Source organism: Falco biarmicus, chromosome 8, assembly GCF_023638135.1.
Source record: "Falco biarmicus isolate bFalBia1 chromosome 8, bFalBia1.pri, whole genome shotgun sequence".
NCBI classification, from domain to species: Eukaryota; Metazoa; Chordata; class Aves; order Falconiformes; family Falconidae; genus Falco; species Falco biarmicus.
The window spans coordinates 62,210,749-62,238,316 of NC_079295.1; the positions used below are offsets into that span (position 1 = coordinate 62,210,749).

The following is a 27,568-nucleotide window of genomic DNA, read 5'->3' on the forward strand; positions in this document are numbered from 1 at the left end:
CCACGCTGCCAGGCTCAGGAAGCCATTGGCAGGGCAGGGTCACCCCAAAATCCCTGCACGCTGCACAGCATGGGGCTGCGCGGGGCAGGGAGCTTGTGCTGGTCTGCAGCAAACCTGGACTTGAGGCTGAATGGAGCAAGACAGGAGATTGCCTGGCAGCTCCAGCCAGGGGCAAGGGCCATGCTCTGCCACAGACGAGGATGCCATCATGTGGCCAAAGCTTTTTAGTCACGTCTCACTTGCTTTTCATGTTTTTATATTAAAACCTTCCTGCCCTCTTGCTTCCTTTCTACACCAGGTAGTCCACAGCTCTCCCTGACAGCTCCTTCTGGCAGGTGTATGTTGCCAAAGAGTTTTGTCCAAGCAAATCCTCAGCATAATTGGATGAAGAAGATCAAAAAGAATCACCCACTCCAACATGGGTCTCAGGGCTTTACACCCAGGGGGACACTGATCAGACCAAACCTGGGCACCACGAGGGCAGGATCATTCAGATGCACAGCTTGTTGCAAATCTCATCAGTTAATTCATGGTCCATTTTATATAATGCAGGCAGATAAGCAACACTATTTATTTGCACTGAAAAAACATTCTCCCCTAGTATTACCCCTGGAGACACAGGATATTATGCATCTAAAGAACATGTTTTACGTATATGCATTAAAATAGGTAGCATGGAAAGGATGAATCCTTAAATACAGCCAGCAACAAATACTTGTGTGAAGGCTCATCAATTTTATCCGTAATGTTTATCAAAACCAGTTCTCTGTGCTTGTGCCAAGCTCAAAGGTACTGTGAGCCTCCTTGCCTGCAAGTCCTGAGATGAAGCAATGCCAGCTGTTTCTCCCACTTTTTAAGGCCAGTTCTGGGGGAAGCCACATTTCTGGTTTTAATTCAGGCCCCAGTGAAGAGGAGCCCAAGGTTGGGGACCCCACTTCTGAGTACTGCTCCAGACCCGAGATTTAGGCACTTTCTGCTGAGGTCCTCAAGTCTTGTTGCTGATTCCTCCATTCATCCAGGGAAGAGGATACAGGAGTTTCTTTTTCCTTCTCCTCCTTTTAATGGAGGAAAGCTTCTCAGCTGCTCCAGGTTGTCCTCAGAAACATTTATTGAGGTCATCTGCTGAAGTTTCCATTGCTGGGCTTTTTTCCCAGAGCTCTTCTCCCAAGGAAGGTTGAGGGGAACCATCCTTTTCCCAGAGGACAGTGTTGTCGCAGACTATTCCCCATGCTGCATGTCCCTCTGCATGTGAGGCTGTTACCCCTCAGCCTTTCCTACCAGTGCCACCAGAGTCTTCGTGAGGCTGTTACCCCTCAGCCTTTCCTACCAGTGCCACCAGAGTCTTCTCATCCCAGCACAGCTGGGTGTTCTTGGTTTTTGGCATCATAAGCTCCATGCTTAGAAAATAAAGCATTTAGATATTTAACAACATAAACAGAAATAACCATGATGCAAAAGATCTTGGAATAATTGAAAGGCTGAGGTAGACCAAAGAGAGACCTGGGTCTGCCCCAGTTGTCTCAGTGGGATTGCAGCAAAGAGCTGGAGGTCTGAAGCTGGCCTGTGTATTTTAGAGAATAGTTTGGGATAAACTCTGCATCCCTTAAAAAGACTCCCTTTGGTGATGGTGTCTCAAGGCTGCAAAGTGATGCCAGCAGGATTTGGTAGTTGGCAAGCTGGACTGTCATGTCAGGGAGATCAGAAGGTCTAACAAAATACCTCTAACAGGTCCCTGGAGGGCCACACAAGGCGAGTTCGGTAAATTAACAGGCAGCCATCTATGTGAAATGTGGACTGGGTTTATTGTTTTCTGAAGAAAAAGAGCAGCTTAGTCTCTAAATTTAACATCCCTCTGTTCCCCAATGTAATTTATACCTTGGATGACAAATTGAAGATGAAGCCCTTTGCAATTTTTCATGACAGAGTGTTAAATTGTGGCAAACTGGAGGGTTCTGTGATGTAAAACACAAGTATCCATTCATACAGGTGGAGTCATGCATTTCTTTGATCCTGAAAGCAAGCTAGGATTTGGTGGGACTCCAGATCCTGCAACGCAAAAAGCACCTGTGCACCCACATCCTTCCTTGCTTACAAAAAGATGAGCATTATACACAGTGTTGTACAAAAGCTGCTCCCTCGGCCAATGTCAGGTGGGCTGGATTTGGGGATGTCACTTGTGTGGGTAAGGGAAATGAGTTGTTCTCTTGGCTCAATGGGAAGAAGGTCGTCAGTGAAAAAGCCCAACACCTCCATGGGGACTACTAAAGTGCTCTTACACAACAGAGTGACAGATATGATAAGAAAATGGTCTTTGGATTTGATTGAGCTGGTGCGGTTGTCAGAGTCCTCCAGGGACTAAGTCCGTGGCAGAAGAGAAAGCAGATGCTGTAGGTGCAGGACGGGCGGCATCGGTCAGTGCAGCTGAGCCCTCGCCCACACCACACTGCTCATCTGGCTCAGGGAAGTAGGAGACTTTCAGGTCTTCTTGGTAACACTTGAAATAAGAAAGAAGGAGGTTTATGAAGTACTACAGAAAACAGCAGACTGCCAAGAATAATCTTGAGTATTTAACTGCTAAAAAAGTTCCTTTAATGAAATATTTTTAATGCTGCTCCTTTATGCACCCCTAGGTTTACGAGGGAAAGAGTAAAACTGTGAGCTGATAGTCAAGGCACTTGGAAAGGGCTTAATTTCAGGTCTTTGTGGATGGATCAGGGGAGGAAAGGATACCGTGCAGGGATTTTAGTGAGATATTTCAAAGCTTATAAAATGTTAGAGAGTATTCTTTCAGATTTTCTTTTCTGATTCATACTAATCAAAACAATCACAACAACCAGAACAGATTGCAGTGAAATTCCAGGAGATCTGGAATGAAACGAAAATCCATCGGCACATCTATTGTCTGCTCCAAATCCCACAGACCCAAATGTGAAGTGTTCAACTATTCAGAGGTAGATACCCATGTAAGTTACCTGACTTTCAGAGGATCTATACAATTGCAACTCCATTTGATTCAAAGATTAATTCTCTAATTTTAAAAAAGCTAGAGGGTCTTTATGCGCTGACCTGGAAGTTAAGGATTGGTCTCAGTTTGGTCTCTTTTCATTGCTTTGAGGGAAAGTTCATAGCCAAGAAACATGGCTGAACTCACTGGGAATCCTCGCACTGCATTGATCGTGATGCCCCTAAAAAAGACCTGTTGGGGATGGAGAAAGGTTAGAGCATAGGAATATACGGGCTATTTTAAGAAGAAGAAGAAAACATTGAATGAAGTCATAGTGGGATTCTGAAGAACCAAATTTTGGTTTGCTCAGACGATAGCTCTCACTGCCGGTCTTTGCTGAAGTCTGCACTGGAGAATGGAAATGTGATGGCAAAAGTCACTGGTTTGGTGTCATTGTGCTCCGTGCTCCTTATGGACCCTATCCGTATCTGCCAGCAAGGGCTACAAGAGGTACAGGGGAAAAAAATAGCCTCATGCCACTGGTGTAGAGCAGAAAGCAAGAGACCTACAATGTCTTCCAATGTTGTCCTACCCAGCTACGGTCCCTCCTTCCCTTTGCATACATAAGCATGTGGGGATCACGCAAACCCCAGGGTACAACAAGAAGACTGTTGCTTTCACGCAGCAAATGCTCTGCCTCCCAGGGCTGGGTCCATGGGCACAGAAGACATTTGGGATGCAGAGAGGGAGTGGTGTCCTGCGGGCCAGCCCAGCCGATGTGGGCACTGTGCCACATGGACTGTTTTGCAGGCTTCAGCTTTGAGGATAGAAAGAATTTCTCTATCAAAAGGAAACTAGACTTACTCCGTACCTTGCTGAGAACTAGCTCTCACCACCTGCTTTGGGAAAAATAGTCAATAGCAGCTCGTATTTTCACATTGGGTTCCTAAGGTCAAGCTTTGGGGCTCATACATATCCCAGCATTTTCTTTCATTAAGATAATGAATATCTGCAGTCGGGCTTCCTCATTCTGCTCAATATATATTTTTCAAAAATATGCTGGCACTTACAAGAGCAAAAGACCCTGCTGCTTTTAAGTGCTTGAACAGTAAAGTGGTTTCTGGAAAGCGGAGAGGGGCCCTTGTCGCTCCTGGCGTTGGCTTGTCTCATGTTGACCCCCCTCCTCACTCCAAACACTGTTGCCTGGTACGTGCAAGGGGGTGAGCAGAAACCCCTCACTCTGAGCTGAGCCTATTTATAAAGTGATGGTTGCGGGGACTATCTCTGGTGGCCTGTTTCTCACAAAACACTCCGTTAACCACCCAGGCTAATCACCATGGTCACTCGTCTAAACACCAGAAGTTCAGAATAGACATGAAAACATCAGCAAAGCAAGCCCCCTTCTAGGCTTCACAAAGGCAAAGCTCCCACAGCTGCTGTGAGAAAGAATGGAAAAATCTCAGCTCCAGGACCAGAAGCCCATCTAGATTTAGTTGTCTAACCAGCATTTCCCCTGAAATATTGAGCTCTGCTAAACACCACCAGATCTTGTATCCAATAGATCCAGTGCAGGATGCTAACTTACATGAGACAGAATCGAAATATGTTCGCATAGTTTGGGATGGAGTTTGCATCCAAGTTTGCAACATGAAATTGCAAAATTGGGATATTTAGGATATTACTTGATTTATTGGGGTGTTTATTTTGTAAGGGAAGATAGAATTTTCTGGGAGGAAATTCAGATTTTGCAGTATCCATAAAGTAACAAGAGAGTGCCAAATTAAATAATGAAGTTTTATGAAGAAAAGCCCAGAGGTGTAAGTTTTTCTCATCAGAATGAACGCACCTGACCATGGAGAAAGAAGAGGGCTATATTTACATTTTTTTAATGTACATCAAGCAGTTACTTCCAGCACTGCAAATGCTGTTCCTTTGTCCCAGAATAAAAACATCCAGACCTGGTTCTGCCATTTATCAGTTGTGTGTCTCCCAACATCCAAAAAGATTTTCCTTACGAGAGAAGGGTCCAGTCTTATCATCAACTATTACTCAGTCAAATTGCCAGCTTTGGTCCGGGTGCCAGGCATAATAGCGGAAATACTGCAAGCAGCTCAGACCTCAACCACAAAATATAAGTGCCTGAACTAGTTGTTAATATTCAAGCAGGACAAGGAGGGTAGGGCGTAAGGATGAGGATGGAGAGAGAAGGGAAAACACACAGGAATTCCCTTTTCAGCCACACTATGCCTCCAGTGAAACTGCACGCCAAAGCGAGCACACAGAGCAGGCAGCCTGCGGAGCCTCGTGCACCCTGACCCTCCGGGGACCCTCCGAGCACGGCCCTGCGCATCCCTCCTGCTGCCTCTGCCTCATAGAAATGTGACTTGCTTCACTCAATGGCAAAAACTGATCCAGGCTGCAGGTTCTGGGATGGCTGGCATAACACAGCAGCATGTTGGCAAATATTTAAATCACACCAACTTGTGATTTTGCAGGTTATTTTTCTTTTTGTAACTTGTTACTTTTCCCTCAAAATGTGAAAACACTTTGGAGCTAGAGCCTGCATGATGTTTGGATGGCAACTGAAATACAGATTTGGTTTAACATCAGAAGGCGTTGCTTCTCCTAACCGTGCACTGGCAATGCAATAAAGCTGCAAACCCTGGGTCTCTGCCATTCACATTTAACTGAGGCAAAGTTTGCAGGTAGAACAAACATCTTTTATGATCCTAATAGACAAAACCAGGAAAAGGAGATAAGGTCATTTTGGCACACAGCCCTCCTTCACATTTGAAAACAAGGTAGGTCTGATTTAAGAATATTTTCAATCAGCTGTACTTTGGTGCAAAATGAGGGTGGGCAGTGCAAAGCACAGCATCAGTTCTACCAAAGCATTGCCCAAGGCAACCAAACGGAGCCAGGGTGCCAGCACGGTTCCACTGCAATCATTCCCATTGACTTCAGTGCCAATGGGAAGCATTTGACCTCTGTGTTTTGTAGAAGCAATCACAAAGGCAAGATTTTCTACCTCTGATTCATGAGACAGATCATATTCACAATTAAATGCACTGACATGAAGCATTATTTTAATTACACCATCAGACCATGACCCCCAGTCATTCCTTTTCTCATTGCTGTAAGGCACATTACTACTCTATTATGTTTTAGAAAGAATTTGCACTGTAATTACCTACTGTCATTATTATAATTTAGCAGTAACTGGTTTTAGCTGTCTCTCAATGCTGCAGACAGGTTTGTAACAGCCATTGTATTTTCCAATTGAAAATTAAATGCCTAATACCCAGATTTTACTTCAAATATCACTTACTTTTAAGCCCTCGTTCTGGTAGCTCTGCAAGATACAGTCAAGGGTCCCTTTGTACTTGTTTAAATAAACTCCATCTGCCTGAAGTCGACTTTTCACAACATCCATTGGAGTAGCAGTCCCCCAGGAAATGACTCCTAGAAAAATGCAGAGGTATTTGAACTATTTCTTCTCTATATTTCTTCGGCTGAAGGTCAGTGAACTCAGAAATTCACCTCTCATCTACCACATCATATCCATGGGATTTTCCTTTCAGGGCATTCACCCTGCTCAGGCACAGGAAGGGTATTTCTGGGAGCAAAGTTCCCTGTTTCTGGAAGAAGCATTGAGATTTTGGGGGTGATGCTGGTAATCAAATGCGGGCAGCCCAGGAGGTGCTCCCCCAGATGCAAATACTTCTTCTGCCGTGCTTCTGGTGGACATGGACATGCCATGGGAGAAGCCCAAGCTGCAGGGAGCTGCTGCTTGGGGCAGTTTCAGAAAAAATGAAGGCCTCAGACAATACCGTTGAAAAGCAAAGTTTGAGCTGGGAATACAAGAGGCAGGTCCACCTCATGCAACCAGGATTAAGCTCCAAACCGCTGAGATGCATCGTTGTCCCTTTAAAGCAGCTGCCTATTTGCACTGATTAGCCTGCAGCTGGGTGGGATGTTTTGCCTCTCTGGGGAGGTCAGTGTGCAACCACAACACCTGGCCCAGCTGGACAGACCAGAGTTTGTTTGGACCTACCTGGGTGTTGGGGCATACTAAAGAAGCTGTCCAGGTGGGTCAGGGCTCTGTTTATTTGCAGAAGAAACAGAGAGGGCATTTTGTAATCATTACCTGAGCTAAGGACTAACTGGCATTTAGGGGTCTGCAATTTAGAAATGGCCAAGAAATGGGGAGCGGGTGCAGGGGAGACCCCGGACACGTAAGCGTGGCGGGGGACGCACATGCCAGCCTTGCTTTGTGTACACAGGAAAAAAAGAAGATCAGTAACAGTCAGCTCTGCTTCTGGTGTGTGCAGGTTGGGTGCACACCCTCCTGGTGGGCAGCCAACAGGTTGAAGTTCTCTTCTGGAGGCATCTTGGCTGCCATATATCCCTGGCAATGCGATATGCAGGCTGCCGTGAGACATCCAGGGAGATGAAGGTGCTGGCTGTTTTCCTTCTCGCTGACGTTGAGCCTGATGAAGGTCTGATAACACGATCCATAAAGTTTGTCAAATCATAAAGCGCAGGCGTGGTGCCAGGGGACCTGGCCCTGGGGGAGGAAGGTTGTTCAGCCCCATCTCCTCTCCTGGTGACCAGGAGGATGCGGTGGCCCCCAAGCCACCCCTGTAATCTGCCCTGGGAACCTTCCTTGGTTTGCCAGTGTTGTGGGGAAAAAAGGTGCTTACCTGCTACACCCCCTGCCAGCCAGACGGAGGAGGGATTAGGGGAAATGCATCCATCAGGGGTAATCCAGTCACAGAAAAATGTGTAAGGGATGAAATAGAGGCAGTACCCAGGAACATCCCTCAGAAGCATAGCTCCCATGCCTCGGTATATTCCTGCTATCCCCTCTTTCTGTAGGACTGTCCTAAAACAGTGAATTGGGCCTCGGTACACAGGAAATCCCGGAACTGTGGGCTTTGGGTTAACGTTTGCTGCAAAAAAAGATACAATCATTATAATATATTGCTACAGAACTCCTTGAAAGCCCATCACCATTGAACAGAAATTGCTGCCATTAGTTTTCTTTCGGAGGGGTCAACATGTAGCATGGGAAAAAAAAAGATTTTCAGGAAGAAAACTTGCTCTGTTTTTAAAAGATGTTTAGATACATCCGGACAGATTTTCCTTAGATGCCTCCCAATAGGCATGTGCCCAGTGAGATTTCCAAATGGGTTTAAGGCTATGTGCCTGATTTTTCATGGATTTTAACCACGTCTGGTGCCAAGCTGCATCTTCGAAAACCTTGACATCTTCAGAGCCTGGCCTTTCCCGTGTAGACCAAGTTTGTTTTGGAAAGGGCCTTAGGCTGCTAAGCTGCATGAAGGCCTTTAAAAATAGACATCATATTATTTTATCAAAGCAATAAAAAAAATAAATCACGATTTAACAGTTAAACACCACAAGTGTAATCATGAGAAAGGTGCTGAACTGCTGAATCCAAGCTGCTCAGCTCTGAAGCTGTGCCGTGCCTCCCTTCGGCTGTGCATGTGCTCCGGTGGGGTTTGCTGCCCGCTGGCCGCCGGCAGTGCCAGCAGTGCAGTTCAGCCGCCGTCTCCAGCAGAAGCAGCTCCTGCCTGCAGCTTCTGGAGAGGTTATGGCTGCCCACTGCCATCCTGCCAGTGCCTCCTCCTGACCCAACGTGCCTGCGTCTGGGTTACCCTGCCCCAAACAGCCAGCGGGTTTTAAACATACATGTGAAATTTTTGCTTTTGAACAGAGCAGGTTTATGGGCAAATATATGTGGGACTGAGTGTGCAGCAGATGGGGAGCTGGCATTACAGCTGGAGCTGCTGGTGGGATCTCCGTGGGACTCCCCAGGGACTCGGCTGTTCCTGCCCCATGGCCGCATGGGGAGGTGGCACCCGTGGCTCCTGATCCTGAGCAGACCTGCCCCTGTGTTTGTTACAGATCCCAATGCACCGCAGAGATCTGATCAATGTCATTGATAAAAAGCCTCCCCTTGAGCTGAGCAGGATGGGGTCCATCCTGAGGCAGAAGGAAGCATTTTCAGCTGAATTGTGGTGGCACACGGCAGCAGAGAGACGAACCTTGAAGCAAAGCCATCCTAAAGCTCTCAGTAAACACTGAGGACTGGCAGAGAAAGGAAAAAGAAACTCTTGCTTCCTACCTTTGCTGTATGGCTGCGTTTGCATCTGTAGCCTTATCTTTACCAGGTCCACAGGAGTGCCGATGCCCACAGAGACGAACCCTGCCACCACGCTGGCAACGGCCACATCGGTGAGTGCCGGTGCGTGGGCCGGGTCCCCGTGGCGGAGCTGGCTGAGGAGCCGTTGCGTGTTGCTGAAGACACCGAACACCACGGAGCTGTAGACGGCGATGCTGGCCAGTGGGAAGGACATGCCTCTGAAGAAGCCAGCCACCTGCCCAGGAAAAGGGACCAGAGCTAAGAGAGTGAAGGGGACTGAGCAGCGTCAACCTCAGCTTGTCTATTGGGCCAGAAATGCAAATCCAAGTAGCAGATGTTTTCTGGAACCAGCCATTTGCACATGCTGAGCAAACGAAAATTAATTCATATTGCTAAGACCTGTAAAGATTTTGCAGAACACAGGGTATGCTGAAAGCACAGGAACCCACGTAAAAGTCCTCTTATGGACAGCTTCTGTCCTGGCATCACTGAAGTCAGTAAAATACCTCCAGCAGAGCTTTGCCAGCAGATACAGGCAGAAGAGCCACTGTGGAGACGTTTATCATTCCAGGCCAGGGATCAGTCTTTTCCCTATAGGAGTAACCATGAGTTACCTTAGAGTTAAGCAAGAGAAGGCTGTACAGATTTGCAGGCTCAATTGCACCATCTTAATTGGTCATTACATAGCTGATGGTGTCAACAGTGATTTTGTATAATTGCTTTATGTATTCATCTGTTTATCTATTTACATTTTCTACCAGCACGTTTTAAGTAAGACAAAGTACTTACAGACTCATTTCTGTACACAGTGAGAACACAGTTGAGTGTATTTCCATATCCGTGTCCAGCTTGCAAACGAGTCTGCAAAAGATATTCATAAAATGTGATTAAAATCCCATGCTTCCAGCCCAATGAAAGCTCATGCTATGTAAACAATGTGTACTTTGCTTTAAGAGCAAATCCTTCCTCGGTTGTAAAGAAAACAGAGCAATAAAATAAGATACATGTGCATCCACCCGCCTTGAGCTTTGCCAGAAGCAGGGCTAAACGAGACCTCAGAGGGGTCCGTGAAGCTTTCTGCAACATCTGGAATCAATGACTGTCAAATTGCTCTGGAGTCCAGAGCAGCCACCCTGGCCCGGCAGAGCGTCACAGCAGACTGCTGGTGTGTGGTGCTGTCATTGGCAAGATCCTGATTTAGGTAGAAATTGGAGAGTGACGTGGTCTCCTTCACATCGTGGGGGCTCTCAGCGGAGGTTGGGATGTGTTATGAAGGATGGAGAGGAGACTTCCCCTGGGAGGCTCCCAGAGCCCTTCTGATCCAAGGTGGATTTTAAGATATAGAAATACTAAATGGAGCCAATGTAACTCAGCTTCATCTCAGAAATTCTCCATGTTTCACCCGAAAATACATTTTTACATCATTTCCAACACAGACATTTTGGTTCTGGACAGCAATGATTACGTGCCTTCCACAAAATGCCTATAAGAGCTGTAAGAAATGGCACGTAAGTCACGACAAAGCCTGTGTGCCACAACATACTCTCCCCCTCTCACATTTATATACCTACACAGATATATATATACCCATATATATTTAGATTATCTTCCATTCAAGCTGCTCACAAGTTTGCACTAAAACCATCCTAACAAGGGATGCATTTTTGGGCTTAGAGGTGTGTGAGGAAATGGGAATGCTGTTGGCTTCGCAGGACCTGAGGCTTCAGCAACTACTTTAGGCTGAGGGCAGAGCCCATTTTTTATAGGAAAACACGCACACATGCTCTATCAGGGATGTTTTTCGGGAATGGGATCAGCATATCTGATCATATTCATCAGCAGGGCTGCTAGCAGGGAAGATGAAGCCTGGAGGGACAATGCCAACCTGCACTGGAGGGACAGTGCCCAGACCCCTCCCATGGCTCAACCCTGAGTGAAGCAGGAATTTTATTTGGGAATTTAAAGCCCGTAAGAGTGTGTGTCCTCCAGAGCTGGTGCCTAAGGAGAGCTTTTAGACAGCAAATAGCAGGTTGAATGGCACAATCATTTGGCCCAGAGCCCTGCAAAGAGGCTGGCCGGTGGGGCACCGTGGTGGGACCCCCCTGGGGAGCAGGAGGGACCGAAGCCCAGGCTCACCCCAGGGCTCTCGGTGCAAGACACCTGCACACGCTGAGCACCACAAGAAGGCAGCAGCAAAAGCAGAATATTTATATATTTATATATATATAAACAAGCTGGTACGTGACGATGCCGGCTACGGCTCGCACAGCATGCATTGTGCAGGGCAGGCAGGCCCGGGCGGCGGGTGCTGAGCCGTGCGTGCCATGACTCACACCGGGGATAACGGAGCCAGAGGGACTGGTGGGGAGGCTGGTGGCACCCCGAGCAGCCCAGGGCAGGGTGACCGTGGTACACAGCCCTGCATTCCCTCCTGGCTTCCTCTGAATGCTTAACCCAGACATTTCCATTTTGCCTCCATGGGGTTGTTTTTTTTTCTTTTACACAGTAACCAGGTATTTAGAGGCTCAGGTTAATACATGTTTTGAGTAACTAAGGGCAACTAAGTGTCCTCACAAACCACTCCTCGCACACATGCCCCTTAGCTAAGCTGTTAACACCCGGCGCTGAAATCCCTGCTGGCATCTCTGTCAAAGTCAACTGATACCAGTACGGATATTCCTTGGGAAAATTCTCCTTTTTGTTACGTTTTGATTAGGTAGGGCTCTTGGGTGATACCAAGAAACTGAAGAAAGTTCTGGGGAAACAAATGCAATGTGGAGGATGAAAAGTGAGTAAATGTAAAGCTATTTAGAGTTTTGCAAGGCCCTGATAGAAACAGCCACTTGGGTTTGAGGGGAGCTGCAGTGCTGGGAAGGGGGGAGCTGAAGGAGGAAGCCTGTGTGATGGGAACCTGGGGTGGGGGTACGTTGTACCCACCCCACCTTATATTCAGCCCTGCCTCCTCCTCCTCCGGGTGGGGAAGGACCCCCATACCCTGGGGGCTGTGAATGTCGCTGAGCTGCCCCTTTACTGGCTTCGTGCTGTGTAAAAACTCTCCCCTTCCCCTAAATTTGGAAAGGGAACAAGTCTGCCTGCTTGGTATTCCCAGGCAACGTCCAAAGCCAAGGACAACAGAGGGGTCACCCTGACAGTTGTTTTTATAAGCACTGAGGGATGGGCTCTGTCTTTCTTGGCATCCAGACACTGGATGCTTCCCAGCAGGATCCTCTCTCAGTTGTTGCCAAACTCCCCCAAACTGGCACCGGTGCCCTGACCGCCAGCCCGAGATGGGCACTGCCTTGGCAAGCTGGGCAGAGCCTGCCTGCACTGCCCGTGCCCTGCCCATCGCCGGGGTGCTGCAGGCAGCCTGGCCTCAAGGGAGGTGATGCTCCCCTCTGCTCTGCCCTGGGGAGGCTGCTGGAGTGCTGCATCCACTGCTGGGCTCCCCAGTTTAGGAGAGACAGGGGGCTGCTGGAGAGGGGCCAGCGCAGGGCTACGGAGATGATGGGGGGACTGGAGCATCTCCCTGGTGAGGAAGGGCTGGGAGAGCTGGGAGTTCAGCCTGGAGAGGAGAAGGCTGAGAGGGGACCTTAGCAATGGCTACAAATATCTACAGGGCGAGTGCCAGGAGGAGGGGGCTGGGCTCTTTCCAGTGGCGCCCAGCGACAGGACAAGGGGCAACGGGCACAAACCGCACCACGAGAAGTTCCAGCTCCACGTGAGGAAGAACTTCCCTGCCCTGTGGGTGACGGAGCCCTGGCACAGGCTGCCCAGCGAGGCGGGGGGGTCTCCTTCTCTGGAGACATTCAAACCCGCCTGGACGTGGTGGGTCCTGCTCTAGGAGAGCTGCTGCAGCGGGGGGGGATGGGGTGAGCTCCGGAGGTCCCTTCCCATCCTGACCATTCCTCCCGTGTGGGATCTGCACCCCTCCTCACACAGCAGTGCTTCTGCAGCTGGTATCACCTTAGCAGCTCAGGAAAGATAGGGCTGGCAGGTCCCTCCTGATCCCAGGAGAGCCAGGTGTGTGCAAGGGGGTGGCTGTGATGGCTGGGGAAGGGACGTGGTGTGGACTGCGCTTGACCCTGCCTCCTCCCCATCACCCTCCAAGGGTCTCTCCGGTGCAAACAGGACCGCTGGCTCTTGAGTTTGCCTCATGTGACAGCCCTACCTGATGCCAGCAACCAGGCTCAAAGCAGATCAGAGCACACGGGCAGAGCAGCTGGAACAGTGAAAGCTGGGCAGAGACGCCCACCCCAATGTACAAAAAGTGAAAGGTACAGGGTCTTCCTCTATCTCTGCATGAATAGCGACAGTCAACTTGGTTGGGTCAGGCTGTATTGGTGTGTGATGGGCTTGTCTGCGTCATGCTAGCAAATATCTTCTTACATCTCTAAATCCTTTCCTCTGAGGAATTGTCTTGCAGGAACAGTAAATACTGCATCTCATAGCCCTGGGATAACAACTTCAGCCCTCCACCTTTGCAGCGCTGCCAACACTAGGAAAACAAGCAAAAATGCACCGGCAGCAAAACAAATATAGTTCCCCCATTGCCCTTTGAAAACTTGTCAGTGGCAAAGTTCAATAAAACATTGGCAGAACTGTTCAGCAAACCACACATTAAGTAAGGCCAGGTTTAATTTTCAGCATTAATCGTCACCAGAGGAACTTGCACGTTACCAGCCAGTTCTTTTAGTTTCGCATTCAAAATCAGCATTGGAGAGGAAGCAAGTCTATGAAAACATTTCTGCCCTGGCTAAATTCCCCCTTGGGGTGACGGGGGAGGTGAAGGTCTTTTGAAGCGTCATCTCTAAAGAGAGGCCACCTCCCCATCAGTGGGGTTTTGGGTGGTGACATCAGAGCACAGTTCAAAGTGGTTTACCTTGATTGTGTCCAAGGGGTGGCCCACGACCACGCTGGCAGCTCCTGGGGATGACAGCAAAGTATTACACAAAACATTGAGGAAGCTTTTGTGATGGAGCGATGGGTTTGTAGAGGAGGAGGAGAGATTTCCACAGGAACAGTGGTACTGGGCCAAGCCAGAGCAATGCTCCCCGCAGCGCCCTTTCTCTAACAACAGGTAAAAGCTGGGCAGAAACATTTGCACATTTTTCCTTGAACACCCTCCTGGACTCCATCAACTTCACATCTCAAAGGCATCTGAGCAAGAAGGAAGGTGTTGTCTTTGTATGTCCTGTCCACAAACAACCCCTATTGCATGCTTATAAGCCCATACAACGTTTTAGCCTCAAAATGGTGAGATTCAGGTTAGCTACAAGGGAATGCTTTATCCTGGCTCAGATGGAGATGCCCTAGAGCTGACTGCTGATGGGACATGTGAACCCCCATCTTTTTGTGTTTTAAGAGCATTTTATATAGGTAGCTGTCAGGGATGATTCAGGTAAAGAGGATCCTGCTCTGTATTGATCTCTACATCCAGCCTCATTCCCCATGGCTCTCTGGGAGAAACTGGCCCGTGCCCCCTTACCATCCTGCCCACCTACCCACGCCGCTCACTGCCAGCAGGCCCTGTGGCCGGGCAGAGCACAGCTTGCTTTCCCCGTTCTCCAGGAGGAAGGAGCAACCCATGTGCTGTGGCCAAGATACAGTTTTGTGTGTTTGCTGCAAACACCACGGGCAGTTTTTAGGGTGTTTGTGGAGATGGTGGGTAATTTGTGCTGCTGCTCCATCTGCAAGTCTCCATGCAAACCAGTATCCCCAAGTGCTTTAGAAGTGACATAAAATTTCTCACTTGTAGTCAATTAGGACTGAAAAGAGCACCGTGTCCTTGGTCAACACATTATGACTTGACTCAAAAATGTATTATAAAATGTCCCCTCTCCTCCTGGACCTTAACCTGAGACCCCCTGTGGTCCAGCGCTATGCATGAAAACTGGCCACTGCCACTGACGCCACGATGGTGGCTGCCACCCGCTGGGCCACGCTGTCCCACCCGCGGGGTGTGCAGCAAGAGGGGCAGTGGGGCAGAGGAGTGCCTGCGTGCTGCACAGCCTCTGCAGGCTGCAGAGATCCAAAAAACAGCTGCTCACTTTTGGCACAGGTTCTGGGGTTTTTGGGAGTCAGTTAACCGATTAACCTCACCTGGCTGGCCAGGACCTGTCAGTCACCTCACAGCCCCTTCCCCAGCCTGGTGCGAGGGGTAGCCTGGGGTCTGCGGTGGGTGCTGCGGTGGCCCCCCTGTCCTGCCGCTCCCGGGCACCCATCCAGCTGTAAGCCACATCACCGGCCCCCCTACGGATCCTCACGTTTCTTTTTCTTTCTGCTAGCTGTTGTGCCGGGGTGTGCAATCAGCATTCTCAGCAGACCGGATCGATACCCCTGCCTGGCCACTAGCCTGTAGCGGGACGGCGGGGTCACAGCCAGGCGGTGCCTCTCCCGGGGGGGTGCGTGGCCGGGGGACCGCGCGGTGGCTACGGCGAGCCCCTCCTGCTCGCCTCCGAGCCCGGCGGTGATTCCTGCCGGGAGAGCGAGGGAGGGAGAGCGAGGGAGGGAGAGCCGGAGGGGGCTGTGGCCGGGGGGATGGGAGGTGGGGGGAGCTCTGGCAGCCGCCCCCACTTCCCTGGGCGCGCAGCAGCATCAAGCGTACCGATACTTAAAGTTTAAGTATCCCGCCCGTGGAAACCGGAGTAAACGGCACTTCTGAGCCAAACCGCAGCAAAGCGCAGCAAAGCGCGCACCCGCTGACACGAACACGCCGGGGGGCACAGACCGTAGGTGACACGCGGGATTTAATTCCCACGCACGTTCCTGTGCCCCCCACCCCCCCACCCCGAGCCCACAGCATCACTTACCGCCCACCCAGCCCGCCGCGAAGTCCTGCAGCTGGAGGCTGCCCATGCTGCGCTGCCGAGCCCGTCCCGCCCGGCTGGGGGTCCCCACTGGGCAGCGATCCCCTCCGTGTTGGGGGTCCCCACCGGGCAGGGATCCCCTCCGGGCTGAGGGTCCTCACTGAGCGGGGGTCCCCGCTGGGCTGGGGAATCCCTCCGGGCAGGGGAACCCCTCCGGGCAGGGGGTCTCTCTGCGAAGCGGTCCCCTCCGGGCAGGGGGTCCCCACCGAGCAGGGGGATCCCTCCGGGCGGAGGGTCCCGCCAAGAAGCGGTACCCTCCGGGCAGGGGTCCCCACCGAGCGGGGCTCCCCTCTGGGCAGGGGTCCTGCACGAAGCGGCGCCCTCCGGCCGCGCAGCCCCGCCGCCCGCGCCCGTGTCTCCCGGCCCGAGTGACATCACGCACCGGGGCTTAAAGGCGCCGCGGCGGGGAGACACCGCCCGGGCTGCGGCGGGGGCGGGGGGGACAGCGGGGACCGAGGGGCACGGCTGGCTGCCAGGTAGCGGGGGTCGGACCGGGCTCCCCTTTACGCCGGGGTTGGAGGAGCGGGGCAGGCAATTTTCTTATCCCTCTCTTACCTGCTGCTCCCGCACTCCTGTCTTTCCCGGAGTCAAGAGCCCTGCTCTGTTTCCTTCCCCTTTCACGCAAGATATTCCTTTTCACCCTTCTCGTCTGTTTTTTTGTTGTTTTTTTTTTTAAAGTCTTTGAACTGGGCAGCCAGAATCTCAAATGATAGGAACAAACCAGGCACCCAGCAGTGTAAAGATATTTTCTGTTTTCATCTCAAACCCTCTTCTGGCAATTCCTAACATATTTTTCTGATTGACACTCAAGACTGGGCTCTCTTTCTCAAATGGTAAATACCTGATTCTGAGCCTAGCCTGGCTGTTATGCCACCTGTGTGGCACTTCCAAATAGTAAATCTAATGCCTTAGCCTGAATGGCCCCAGCCACCAAACAGCAGGACATCCTTCTGGCCCTTCACCAGATCACTGATACCCTTGTGCTCACCAACTCCATCAGAAAAGTCCTTTTGTGCTAGAGGGGCATGGCTTTGCTCTGCAAAAAGATGCGCTGGCCCTTCACCACCATATGTATACATCTGTCTCATCTGGCTGTTGTGTAGGGCAGCTCAAAGTGAATTTTGTTCTACAGAGATCAGGTGTCTGCAGACAGCAGTTCCTTCGATCAGTTTTGGAGGCTTTCTAAAAAGATTGGTATCGGGTTTGCTACGTTGCCTTCCCAGAATACCAGACTGGGGTTTGTTGAAATGTATTTTGTCTACGTATTCCGGTAACTACAGAAAATGTTGATAGTTCATAAACAAGAAATCCTGAACGCTGAAATACTGGCTGAAAAGATAGATATCTAATTTATTAATTTTTAACTTAAATAATTAGTATTCTAATTTCCATCAATAAATGAATCAAAAAGACCTTAAAACAATGTCCCCTTATGTGCATGCACATACACACAAGAAACCTTATCACCAAGTTGGCTGAAGGCAGCTTTTGTCTAGAAATTGCTTATAGAAATGTGATATTAGAGCATGGTTATCAGCTCAGCTAATCTACACCTGAAACTTTAGATTTTTCAATGTGTATAACAATGCATGTTCTCCATGAGGAGGGTTTTCCTCAAGCAGCAGGTCTTTAATGCTGCAGAGTGGGTTTCAGGGGGGCTGTGGTGCTGGATAAATCTTGGAGACAACATGTGTGCACAGGCACTGTGGAAATTTGCCAGTTATTTGTTTTCTCAAATTAATTTGCTTTTTTCTTTTTAGAAGAAATGTGATTCCATATATACAGTAATACAGAAAAAGTCTTCACGTCTCATGCGTATTTTCTTGCGAAGCCAGAAGAAAAGCTGGCTGAATGAGGTAATTATTCATTAATCATATGAATACTCTTTTACTGCGAGTACACGATTCCATGCCAGATTCAGAACATCTGCTAACTCGGGGAGAATACTGGAAATGGTCTTGGTGGTCGAAGCCAAATGTTACGGAGACTTCACTGCAAACAGCTCCTAGCCTAGAAGAGGAAGGTAGAGAAGCTAGGATGGGCACAGCGGGTGACCTGGGGTGCCCTTGCAGGGTGGACACAGGGTGCAGGACACCAACAGCTCTTGCTATCAGCTGCTGTTAGCAGCGCCCGCAAACCTATCAACCAGCCCCAGGGCGGGCAGAGACCTGTGCACAAGCTTGGAGTGGTTAATATCTATATTAATATATAGTTGGGCCCCTCGGTGCCCTGCTCCTCTGTGGTTTGTGAGGGTGTGTTTGCCCCTAAAGTGAAGTGGCTGCAACTCAAAAAGTGAGTTTATCCCATCGGCTATGGTTTGTGAGTAGACGAGGCACTTCCACAGAGGCTGCAGCACCTCATGGTTCTGCACAAGTGAGCCTGTGCCGCTGCTGGGCTGGCTGCAGGCTCTTTGCCGTGCTGCTGTTATACTGGAGTGAACTGGGACCCATCAAAGCAAGGGAGAACTCCCCTGCTTTGGGCAGCAGCACTAGCAGGGGTGTCTTTGCACTCAGAAAGACCTTCCAGCTTGCTGCCAAGCCATGCCCATGGGCTGAGAAGCTGGTGGCTCTTCTCTTCAGCCAGCAGTGTCACCAAGCCCTGCACACAGACCCCCATCCCCCGGCTGCCGAAGGAGCTCCTTGTGCTGACAGCAGGCAGCAGTGCCACAGGGAGAACTGGGGAGGGACCCATCCTCTCCGCTGCTCTGCATCCCAGCCTGGGCTTGTAGCCACTCACAAGAAGTACTGGTCAGAGGGCGATGAGTGTGGTTTCAACTAGGAATGAGGAATCCTCTTCCTCCTGCCAAGAGGGGGAACAGGGAGATTGTGTTATCCTGAACACTCTTGAGTCTGCTTCCTCTTCAACCACAACCCCACTGTTTTGCACCACACCACACTCTTTTGACCAGCTTACATTCTTCCCACAACAGGTTTATAATGCTACCGATAAAAGGGAAGCGATGTCCCACCATCTTACCAGGAGCCGTATATTTCCTCTGTGGGAGCACTGCAGTGTGGGGACTGGGGCAGACTGTAGCTCATGGTAGATTCACACTTAACTGCTCTGGGAATTAACAAAATCACTCAGCAGGGACAGAGTATGCGAGAGATGAAAAGGGTTTATAAATTTCTTGTCCAGCTGTAAAAGATTTCTGGGCTAGGATGCATTTCACTGGAAATACAGTTGACACAAGGATAAATTCCCTTTAAATATTAACCTATTAATAACATATAATGGCTTAAGCTGCTGGGCAAGATAGAAGTAAACCAACATTAAACCTCGCTGCTGCTACCAGTCACTAGTCGTCAGGGTCCAATGCTTGGTGTCTCTTTGAGGCGCCGAGTCCCATGAGCAGAGGCCAGTAAGTTGGGAGGCAGTGTACACCAACACCCTGCGGCAATGCACGAGCAGTGATAGAAGGGCAATGTCACAGGCTATGGCAATCGGACAGATCCAGGCAGCGGGAAGACATATCAGGGGCCACATAGCAGAAATAGTTATGCCCTCCAAGAACTACCGAACAAGCTCATTTCTGTGGGTAGAAAAACATGAGAGCTTTCTCTGCAGGCATGTGCGTGGAAGATGGATTAGGGACTACGAAGACACCAGAAACGAGCATGGAGAGCCCCACTATGAACGGCTGCCAAGCTCTTGTCTGCCCTTCCTTGCCCAGGACCTGGGTGGGTTTTACTGGAGGAATAGTGTTCCAGGAAGAATTAGGCAGTGAGGGGAATCCTTTGGTCTTTTCATCACCCATTTGCTCACGCACCCATATGCTTATACAGCAAACACCCCTAACAAATGCCTGGAGTAGCTGATGTCCCATAAGAAGATATGTCTCCAGACCTACAGGCAGGACTCGGCTGATGCAATTGCACAATGCTGGAGCTGATCTCCTGGGACAGCCTGCTCTCAGCCAGGAGATTTCCAAGTTACATCCAACATATCCCCCTGGATCACAGCCAGGTTGAGTACCAGCCAGCAGTCAGGGCAAGTTCCGCAAGCGGCTCCTAGCACCGTCCAACTTCTTCACCTGAGGGCCATGAACAGCCCTCTCCGGTGTACCGAGGTCTTCCTCTGCCAGTTTCCGAAGAGCAGGAGAAGCAGCAGCACCTGGAGCCTGGTGAGCTGTAGCCACACTCCCACCCAGGCAAGGCTGACCCTCCTGCAAGCCACAGAGGTTTTGGCTGAGATGAGCCAGCTCAGTACGGACATGCTTGAAGCTGAGAGCAGAGTAAGGCTGCAGCAGGCGGTTACAGTATGGAAGAAAAGGCATTTTTCTGCCTCCTGTCAGGAGGAGACAGCCAGCTGTGACTCATGCTCCCTGCTCCCATCCCCCGGGTTCATTTTCGACACAGCAGCTATTGATAAGACCTTGAAAGAGCAGGAAGTTTCCCTGGCAGAGGCAGCTGGGAGGGCAACGTGTGGTTATACTGCTAATGAGCCTAAGTGGAGCACTTTGCTCACAGGCATGAACAACTTTCCAAGCTTTGACTGTATCATCAACAGCCGCCAGCTCCCAGCGCTCAACTCGGACCCAACACATTTCATGGTCAAAGGGACACCTTCACCAGCACCACCATTACATTAATGTCGTTACAGGGAGAGAAGAGAGAGAGCTGCCAAAGAGGAGATCAAGGGACAGGTTGATGTTCAACCAGATCAGAATTCAACAGCACAGGCTGTGCTGCCTGCAATAGCAATGTGACAGTCCCGGGAAAAATACTTTCCCAGATCTCTCCGGGAAATATTGACTCCTGTGACCTGCTCTCCTACACATCAGACCCTCCACACTCTCCCAGAGGGAACTGGGGCATGTGGAAAGTGGTTGAGCAGGGAGGAGGTTTTCTCCAAGGTTAGAGACAGGAATGTCTCTGGAGGCTACAAGCAAGATGCAAGCTCAGGGAGCTTCACGCTCCATCAGGCAAGCATCTGCAACAGCCACTCCAAAGTACTTGCACCACAAATAGCTGCAGGAAAGATCCTGCATTTGCTGCCCTCCGACCCACCTGTGGTTGAAAGGCAAAGCCCTGCCCAGGCTGCTCACACTCTCTTTCTAAACCCCAAAATGCTCCAAGTATGACCCTGACAGTGACCTCCTGATGGACAAAGGTCCTCATAAAACGCCCTTGGAAGTTTGCCATGCTCTCTATATTTTCATTTCTTCGACAACGGTTAATGTTTCAAGCAGAAAGTTGAGCAATTTTGGTCAAACACATGAATGAGAAAACCTGAGCCTTAGCCAGCTTTTATTGGAAAACAACAGTAGAAACATGGAAAAAACTTTGAAAGGTGTGTGTAGCCCTAAGAGGTGTTTGTCAGCTGTAACAGTTGTCCTGCCCTCTCCAAGGGTGGAGGGGAGCTGGGAGGACTGGAGCCAAAGCAGGGTCCATGAGGGTGGGCAGGAGCAGAAGCAAAGGGGAGCAGAAGGGGAGGTGGAGGCAGGAGGCAGGGCACAGGTCTGCAGGGACAAGACATGAGAAGGTCCTGGAGAAAGGGATGGTGGTGGGGAGGAATCTTCTCAATATTTGAGACAGGACTTGTCTCTTTGAACGTCACATTTCCCTTCTGCAGTTGTCTGCCTGAGCTGGTCATCTCAGCACCCTTGGGCATCGAAGTTGAGCTGTGGCTTGGGATCCAGTGGGAACCTAAGCTCAGATGTACATGTTTCCACTACAGAAATCTACATTTAGGTAAAATTATTCCCATTCTTGGCTTTCAGGACTTGTGTCAAGTCAGACACCAGACAGAGACTCACCAGATGAGGTCAGTTCTGTTTGGTCTCCGGCTTCATGTGATCAAACCCCTCCTACTTATATGCATATGCTAAATACCACATCTGTAATAGCAGCACATGAAAGCACAGCTCCTCACGCAAACCCCACTGGCAATTGAAAATTACAATAAATCATTCTTTTCAGCTTGTGGAAGCTGGATATCTAACTGCCTAGAAATACAAATTTGGACCTTAGCTTTTGTAAATTGCCTTGAAAATCTCAGTAATTGTAATTTAAGTATTTAGTCCTAAAATGTAGTTTGAATGGGGTTTTGAGTGTGTATGATTGGCTTCAGCTCAATAGTTTCCTCCGTGTTTGCCCCTCCAAACATCTTTCCACCCTTTTTTCTATTTTTTTTTTATTATTATTTTTTTTTAGGATTTTGTTAGGTTGCCAAGCCCAGCTGGGCTGGGGTAGAAGCTCGTCATCAGGGAAAGAGGAGCAGGCTAATTTTACAAGGTGAACACTCATATTTGCGTGGAGACATCTCTGCAATCAACAACATTGGGAAGAAGAATGGCAAACAAGAGGGTCGAAGTGAGATCTTCGAAGTTGCAAATACTAAGCAGAGTGCTTGAAAGCTGCAGGAAAATTTACATGAGAGAAGCAAACACCACTTCTTTGTTGGCAACAGTTTGGTTAAACAAGCACAGTCAGACGGTTTCTCATTTGTGTTAATGGAGAAGAATCCTTTGTTTGTGTTCAGTCCCACTGATTCCCTGCTCACAATGTCCTGTTTAAGCTCCATTAATTCACTGTGGAGCCTATAGGAAGAATTTTCGTTCATCCTTGCTGGCAGGACCCGCAGCATCAGTGCTGGTGAAAGGAAAAATCAAGACAGCAGCTGAGAAGGGCTCGGATATGAAAAATCAGCAGTGAAAACTGGAAAATTAAGAGGGGAATCTTGGGTATGCTGAAGAAATCCTGGCAGTTATCTGAGCCAGGAATCCACCCTTTGCAAACTTTTTCATGACAATTGTCTAACCTTATAAATCAGGACACACAGAAGGTCCCTCTGGAGGCTCCTCAAAGGCCAGTAAGGCAGGGAAGAACACCGCAGCTTTAGCTGGGGCTGGATGCTCCTTGAGCATCTTGGCTCTACCAGCTATTAAAGATGAGAAGCACCTCAAACACTACCGCCTTTCCCTCGGACATGTGTGGGACCTGCCTTAGTGCTCAGTGAGAGGCTGCGGGATTAAGAGCTACCCATCTCCAGCTGCTTGGATAACCAGGGAAAGCAAACACGCTGGAGCAAAGAGCCAGGTCTTCTGCTGGCCTTTAACAGAATGAAGCTGTAACACATATTTCAAAGAAAAAAATAAAGTCAACGTAATGCTGGCAAATCCAATTGCTCATCAGACACAGTCACACTGGCGACCAGGTAGTTGAGTCTCAACAGCCTGGGTGCCATGAAGGGTCACCTTCCTGCACACCAGCATCTGGTGCTGGGTTTTGGTGCTGCCATGGGACACGGGGCTGTCTCAGCACTCGTCTCCCCATGCTGGGCTCCACATAGGTCAGGCTGATGGGCCTTCTAGCAGGGGCTGGAGCTTTGTGTGGATGCTTTTCCCTCTAGAGGTACACCATTCAGAGCCCAGATGTAGTCCATCAATTTTGCGGGATCCATCCAAAGCTTATGGAAATGCTTGTTCCTCAAAATGTGTTATTTTGGTAAGTGGCTCATGACTGTGCAGCCTTGCTGTCATTTCAGAGTCCCCGTCGGTGTGACCACTACCAAAAGGAAGTTACACACCAAAACTTCAGCTGCAGCCTGGAGCAGCGTTTACCCAGTGGATATTTTTTGCTGCTGCAACGCTGACTAATAACTTAATGGTGTAGATCAACACCTTTCCTCCAAAATCTGTCGAAGCAACAGAAACAATTTGCTGCAATATATTTCCCCCAGCAGCAAGAGTCGCATTTCTGTCCCTGGAGGAAGCCAGACGCCCAAGGAAGGATTTCCACCTAACAGCCGCTGATGATTTGATAATATTTGGGCAGACAGTGCCACCAAAAGGAAACATGATAAACTGCCCAGGCTAAAAATTCTTTTGCTGGTGTTTTTCGGGCAGTTGCCATGCCTACCCTCCCTCCACAGACCTCTGCCTTGTTCCCCCATCAGCTCCCCAGACGGTGCTGGGGTGCATGTCTCTGTCAGAAACACACACCGCCCTCCGAAGGCACCGGGGCTGAGAAATTAGTGTTGTAGTCGTTCCGCTAAGGGAGAGTCTCTTTTCAGCCTAACAGCTACACATTTTTCCAGCCCTATACAGTACAATCTTACAAAATTGCTTGAATACTAAATTGCAACACATAGAGAAATCTTACTCTTTGAGAGTTTTTACATAACGTATTCCCCTACATTCTGCAAAACAATGCTTTATTTGCTTGTGATGACCTGGAATATTTTTTTCATTTTGTTTCAAAGCAGGCACTATCAACAAGAAATTAAAGGTATTTCAAGCATGGCTGCATGGGAGTGGGTGCTGCAGGCGCTGACCTGGCCCCAGGACACAGCGGTCACGGTCCGTGGCCTGGCTGGCCACAGCCACATCGCCCGCTCGCCACGGCTGCCACCCGCCTGAAGCCTGGATCTGCCGGGGAGGGATGAGCGACTTCACATCAAGCTGATAGCACAACTGCAAGTTTCTCTTCAATTAACGAGAAGCCAGAATAACGGTCCCCATTTATAGGGCAAGATGGATTAAAACGCTTCTCGAGGCTGGTTTCCCCGGCTCTCGCGGCCGGGGTGGCTGCAGAGGGTGCTGTTAACCTGCGTACACCCGCTCCGAAACCGGGACTCAGCAGCAGGACAGACCCCGCTGCAGGCTGGGTGAGCCTTCAGGGAGATATTTAAGGGGTTTACTTTTAGGATGTCAAGTCAGGCTCTGCACAGACCTGTCTGCTCCAACCCCACCTGAAGACTTTCATTGAATATGACAGAGAAAGGCTGGGTCCTGTTGGCACATCCCACCCAGCTGCTTTGAGTTGGGAAAAATCTTCAAAAAAATGTTCTTGGGTTTGCTACTGGGCGTAGAGGAATCTTTCAAGTCCCTGCTGGGTTTCAGCATGCCCTGGGTGTCCCCAGACAGGCATGTTTGCGGAGGACAAAGCCAGCAAAGGGAGTTTGGTGAGACCAGGCTAATTGCTTGGAGCAGAGCAGAAAGGATCAGTGAGCTTCACACAAGTTGTGTTTTCTTTGCTGGTGGGGGAGGCTGTATGTCTGTATTTCTTTTTAATCTGCTGATGAGGAAACCACAGCTTGGCCTCCCTGCTCTGCTGAAGTATAAAAATAGTCCTTTATCACTGTCCTAAGGATCCTTGCCCCTTCCCAACATTTGAATTTCATTAGCGATGAGAACAGCAGTTGTTATTTATTTTACCAATCTGAAAGTGACGGGTTGGTTTGTGGCGAGCCACCCAGGCACAGTGTCAGTCCTACCCTCGTGGCTGAAGGCTGGAGTTCTCCTGCAGCATCACGTCTCAGGAGGCAGTAAAAAGTATATCACTCCTTTGGTATGACCCAAAGCTTCATTTTCTGTTTTCAAAGGCAGCTTCTTGCCCTAAGTAATGATAAAACCAGGCTGTGCACCCACCACCAAACGCTGCCTTGTGCCCTTTCCTTTGATTTTGCCTAATTTGGAGGAGATCGCTGCCGGGCTGAGAGCACACTGGAGGTTTCACTGCCGCGCTTGCGGGGGGCACCAGGTCAGGGCAGGGATGAGGACATGGATGCGGGTGGCGGGTGATGGTGGGGGCCGTTGAGCCCACTCCAGCCACTAGACATCTTGGAGGAGCTTTCACAGCACTCAGCAGCTGAGATCATTTTTTGAAGATGGCTTTTAAATCCATTTCATTTCAGCATCAAATGCATATGCCTTGCTCATCATCAGCTAGGCGATGGTTTAACAAGCTGTTTTCTTCTCTTAAAAATCCTTCCATGGTTTTGCTTCTGGTTGCTCTTGGGTTTCCTCTAATCTTGCCGCTCCAGCGAAGGCGGCTGCAGCTCTCGCATGCCTCTGCTCTGATGCAGACCACCTTGAGGACCATGATTTTTAGCATTTGGCTACCACCTATGCAATTCTTTTCCGTACACTGAGTACACGCAGGTGCCAGCTAGCAGATGCAGCCTACAGACTCATCTGAAGGGGCCAAGGATGCCCTTTTGAGTTGGGACAGTGACGTTTTTACATATAGAATATTGTTACCTTCTTAGGTTCCCTGTGGAGTTTTTTGGGGGGGTTCTGGGTTTTTTAAAGAATAGTTCCAGGATTATTTCTCTGGCTTTCTGCCTATACCTATCAGGAAGAGTAATGTCAGAGGAGTCAGTCCAAAGCTGACTGCATTTTTGTTATTGCTGTTGCGTGAGGATGGGAGGAGGAGTAGACACTGGAGAATGAGGGCAGGCTGGGGCTGTGTGGGGAGGAGGCAGAAAGCTCCTATTTCCAGCCTCAGCATCCCTCAAGTCCTGCCTCTCAAACCACAGCAGTTTGATTGTAAAAAGGCAGAGAAGGAAGGTAAGAGGGAGAAAAATGTTCCCAGCGAGGGACTTAAAGGAAACATCAGAAGACTAGTTCCCCAGTTATCCCAAGATCATCCCACTCCATCCACTGCTGCTGCTCAGTGGAAAAACAGTGAAAAATCTATAAAAAAACATTCCAGAACTATGGTGCATGTGAAGGCAAACAGAAATTTTCAGCTTGTTTTCTTACCCCATGGCTGCTTGCTGCTGCACAGTGTTTTCTTTCGTCTGTGTGACCCAAACCTCAGAGCTGCACCTGTAGGCACCATGTCCCGATGTGCTTTGACTTCATCCCCTTCACTCCTCAGCTATCTCGGCTCCATCAGCAGAGCTGCTCCAGCAGTGAAGGCTCTGGGGAGCACAGAGGGAAATACCTGGAGCAGGTAGCGCTGTGGCTGCTTGCTGCGAGCCCCAAAGTCACACAGCTGGTGCAATTAATGCAATTAGCAGCGTTAGTGCTGTTAGCACACACACATGCTGGGGCCAGGATTGAGGAACCTGAGCTGCTGCTGCTCCCTGCCAGCTCACCTCCAGCATGGACCTGCAGCCTGGGCTGTCTCCTTTCCTTTCCCTTCTATGTGTTTTTATGGTTCATTAAACTTCAGAATTTCTTGATGGTCCATAAGAAGGATCATTCTCATCTCTGTCCCCTCTCTCCCCCATGAGACAGCAGCAGTGATTGCTAGGAAAAAAAAAAAAAAGAAAAAGAAAAAAAAAGTAATTTGTGGGTTTTTTTACCCAACTATTTCCTTGCTGGTGATTCAAGAGTGCTTCAGCTCCTCTGGAGTTTTCAGTAGTTCCTTCTCCTGTCTGTTTTCTGTGATAACTCAGTCTGAGAAACATCTGCACCCCATTAGGAGCAGCTTTGGGTACATAAAGCTGAATACAAAGAGTAAAAATGTTTGATGGCCGAGTCACGCTCTCATCCAGGAAGCAATCTGGCAATCGACACAGGGTCCATGGGGTATCCAAGCTGAAAAACAGGTTCGACCCTTATTTCTAGCACACCACTGAAGCTACTTACTCTGTTAAAATACTAAAGCTGCTATGAATCATACCTACAGCATGAAGAAGGCAATGTCTTCTGTCACTAGCAATGTCAGCTTCCTTTCTAATAAAAATCACCCGGTGAAGTGCTATGGTAGTGCCATCACCCAGAGAGAGGGCTTTTGTGCCCAATTTCTAGCTGCTACAACAATCAACTTCACAGTTTTTTCCTAAAAAGCTGGAACAAATTGATGATAGAAATCTGATTCGTTGTCATGGGGCTTCAGGTGGATCTGATTTGGGTCA

General features: G+C 49.4%; 1 protein-coding gene across 3 annotated transcripts; it reads right to left on the bottom strand.

Moving 5' to 3' along the window:
- Positions 1–1,781: 1,781 nt before the first annotated feature.
- SLC25A48 (solute carrier family 25 member 48) lies at positions 1,782–16,323 on the bottom strand. 3 transcript variants are annotated; one of them, XM_056350027.1, is made up of 8 exons: positions 15,920–16,323; positions 13,990–14,033; positions 9,900–9,971; positions 9,093–9,345; positions 7,648–7,896; positions 6,273–6,406; positions 3,067–3,196; positions 2,398–2,494 (listed from the first exon to the last, which is right to left on the bottom strand). In XM_056350027.1, the coding sequence occupies exons 1-7, from the start codon at positions 15,963–15,965 to the stop codon at positions 3,074–3,076; spliced, it is 921 nt and encodes a 306-aa protein (XP_056206002.1). In that variant the 5' UTR covers positions 15,966–16,323; the 3' UTR covers positions 2,398–2,494; positions 3,067–3,073. The 3 variants fall into 3 exon arrangements, with proteins under 3 accessions (XP_056206001.1, XP_056206003.1, XP_056206002.1); XM_056350026.1 differs by lacking the exon at positions 3,067–3,196 and having other exon boundaries at positions 1,782–2,494; XM_056350028.1 differs by lacking the exons at positions 3,067–3,196; positions 15,920–16,323 and adding an exon at positions 15,210–15,541 and having other exon boundaries at positions 1,782–2,494.
- Positions 16,324–27,568: the final 11,245 nt, after the last annotated feature.

Excerpts from the sequence above, each read along its gene's own strand:
- SLC25A48 (XM_056350026.1), bottom strand. The coding sequence starts at position 15,965 with ATGGGCAGCCTCCAGCTGCAGGACTTCGCGGCGGGCTGGGTGGGCG. Across the intron at positions 9,346-9,899 it reads CTGTGTACAGAAATGAGTCT|GTGGCTGGCTTCTTCAGAGG; the intron begins GTAAGTACTTTG and ends TTTCCTGGGCAG. Across the intron at positions 6,407-7,647 it reads GCTGGCAGGGGGTGTAGCAG|GAGTCATTTCCTGGGGGACT; the intron begins GTAAGCACCTTT and ends GCATTTTTCTAG.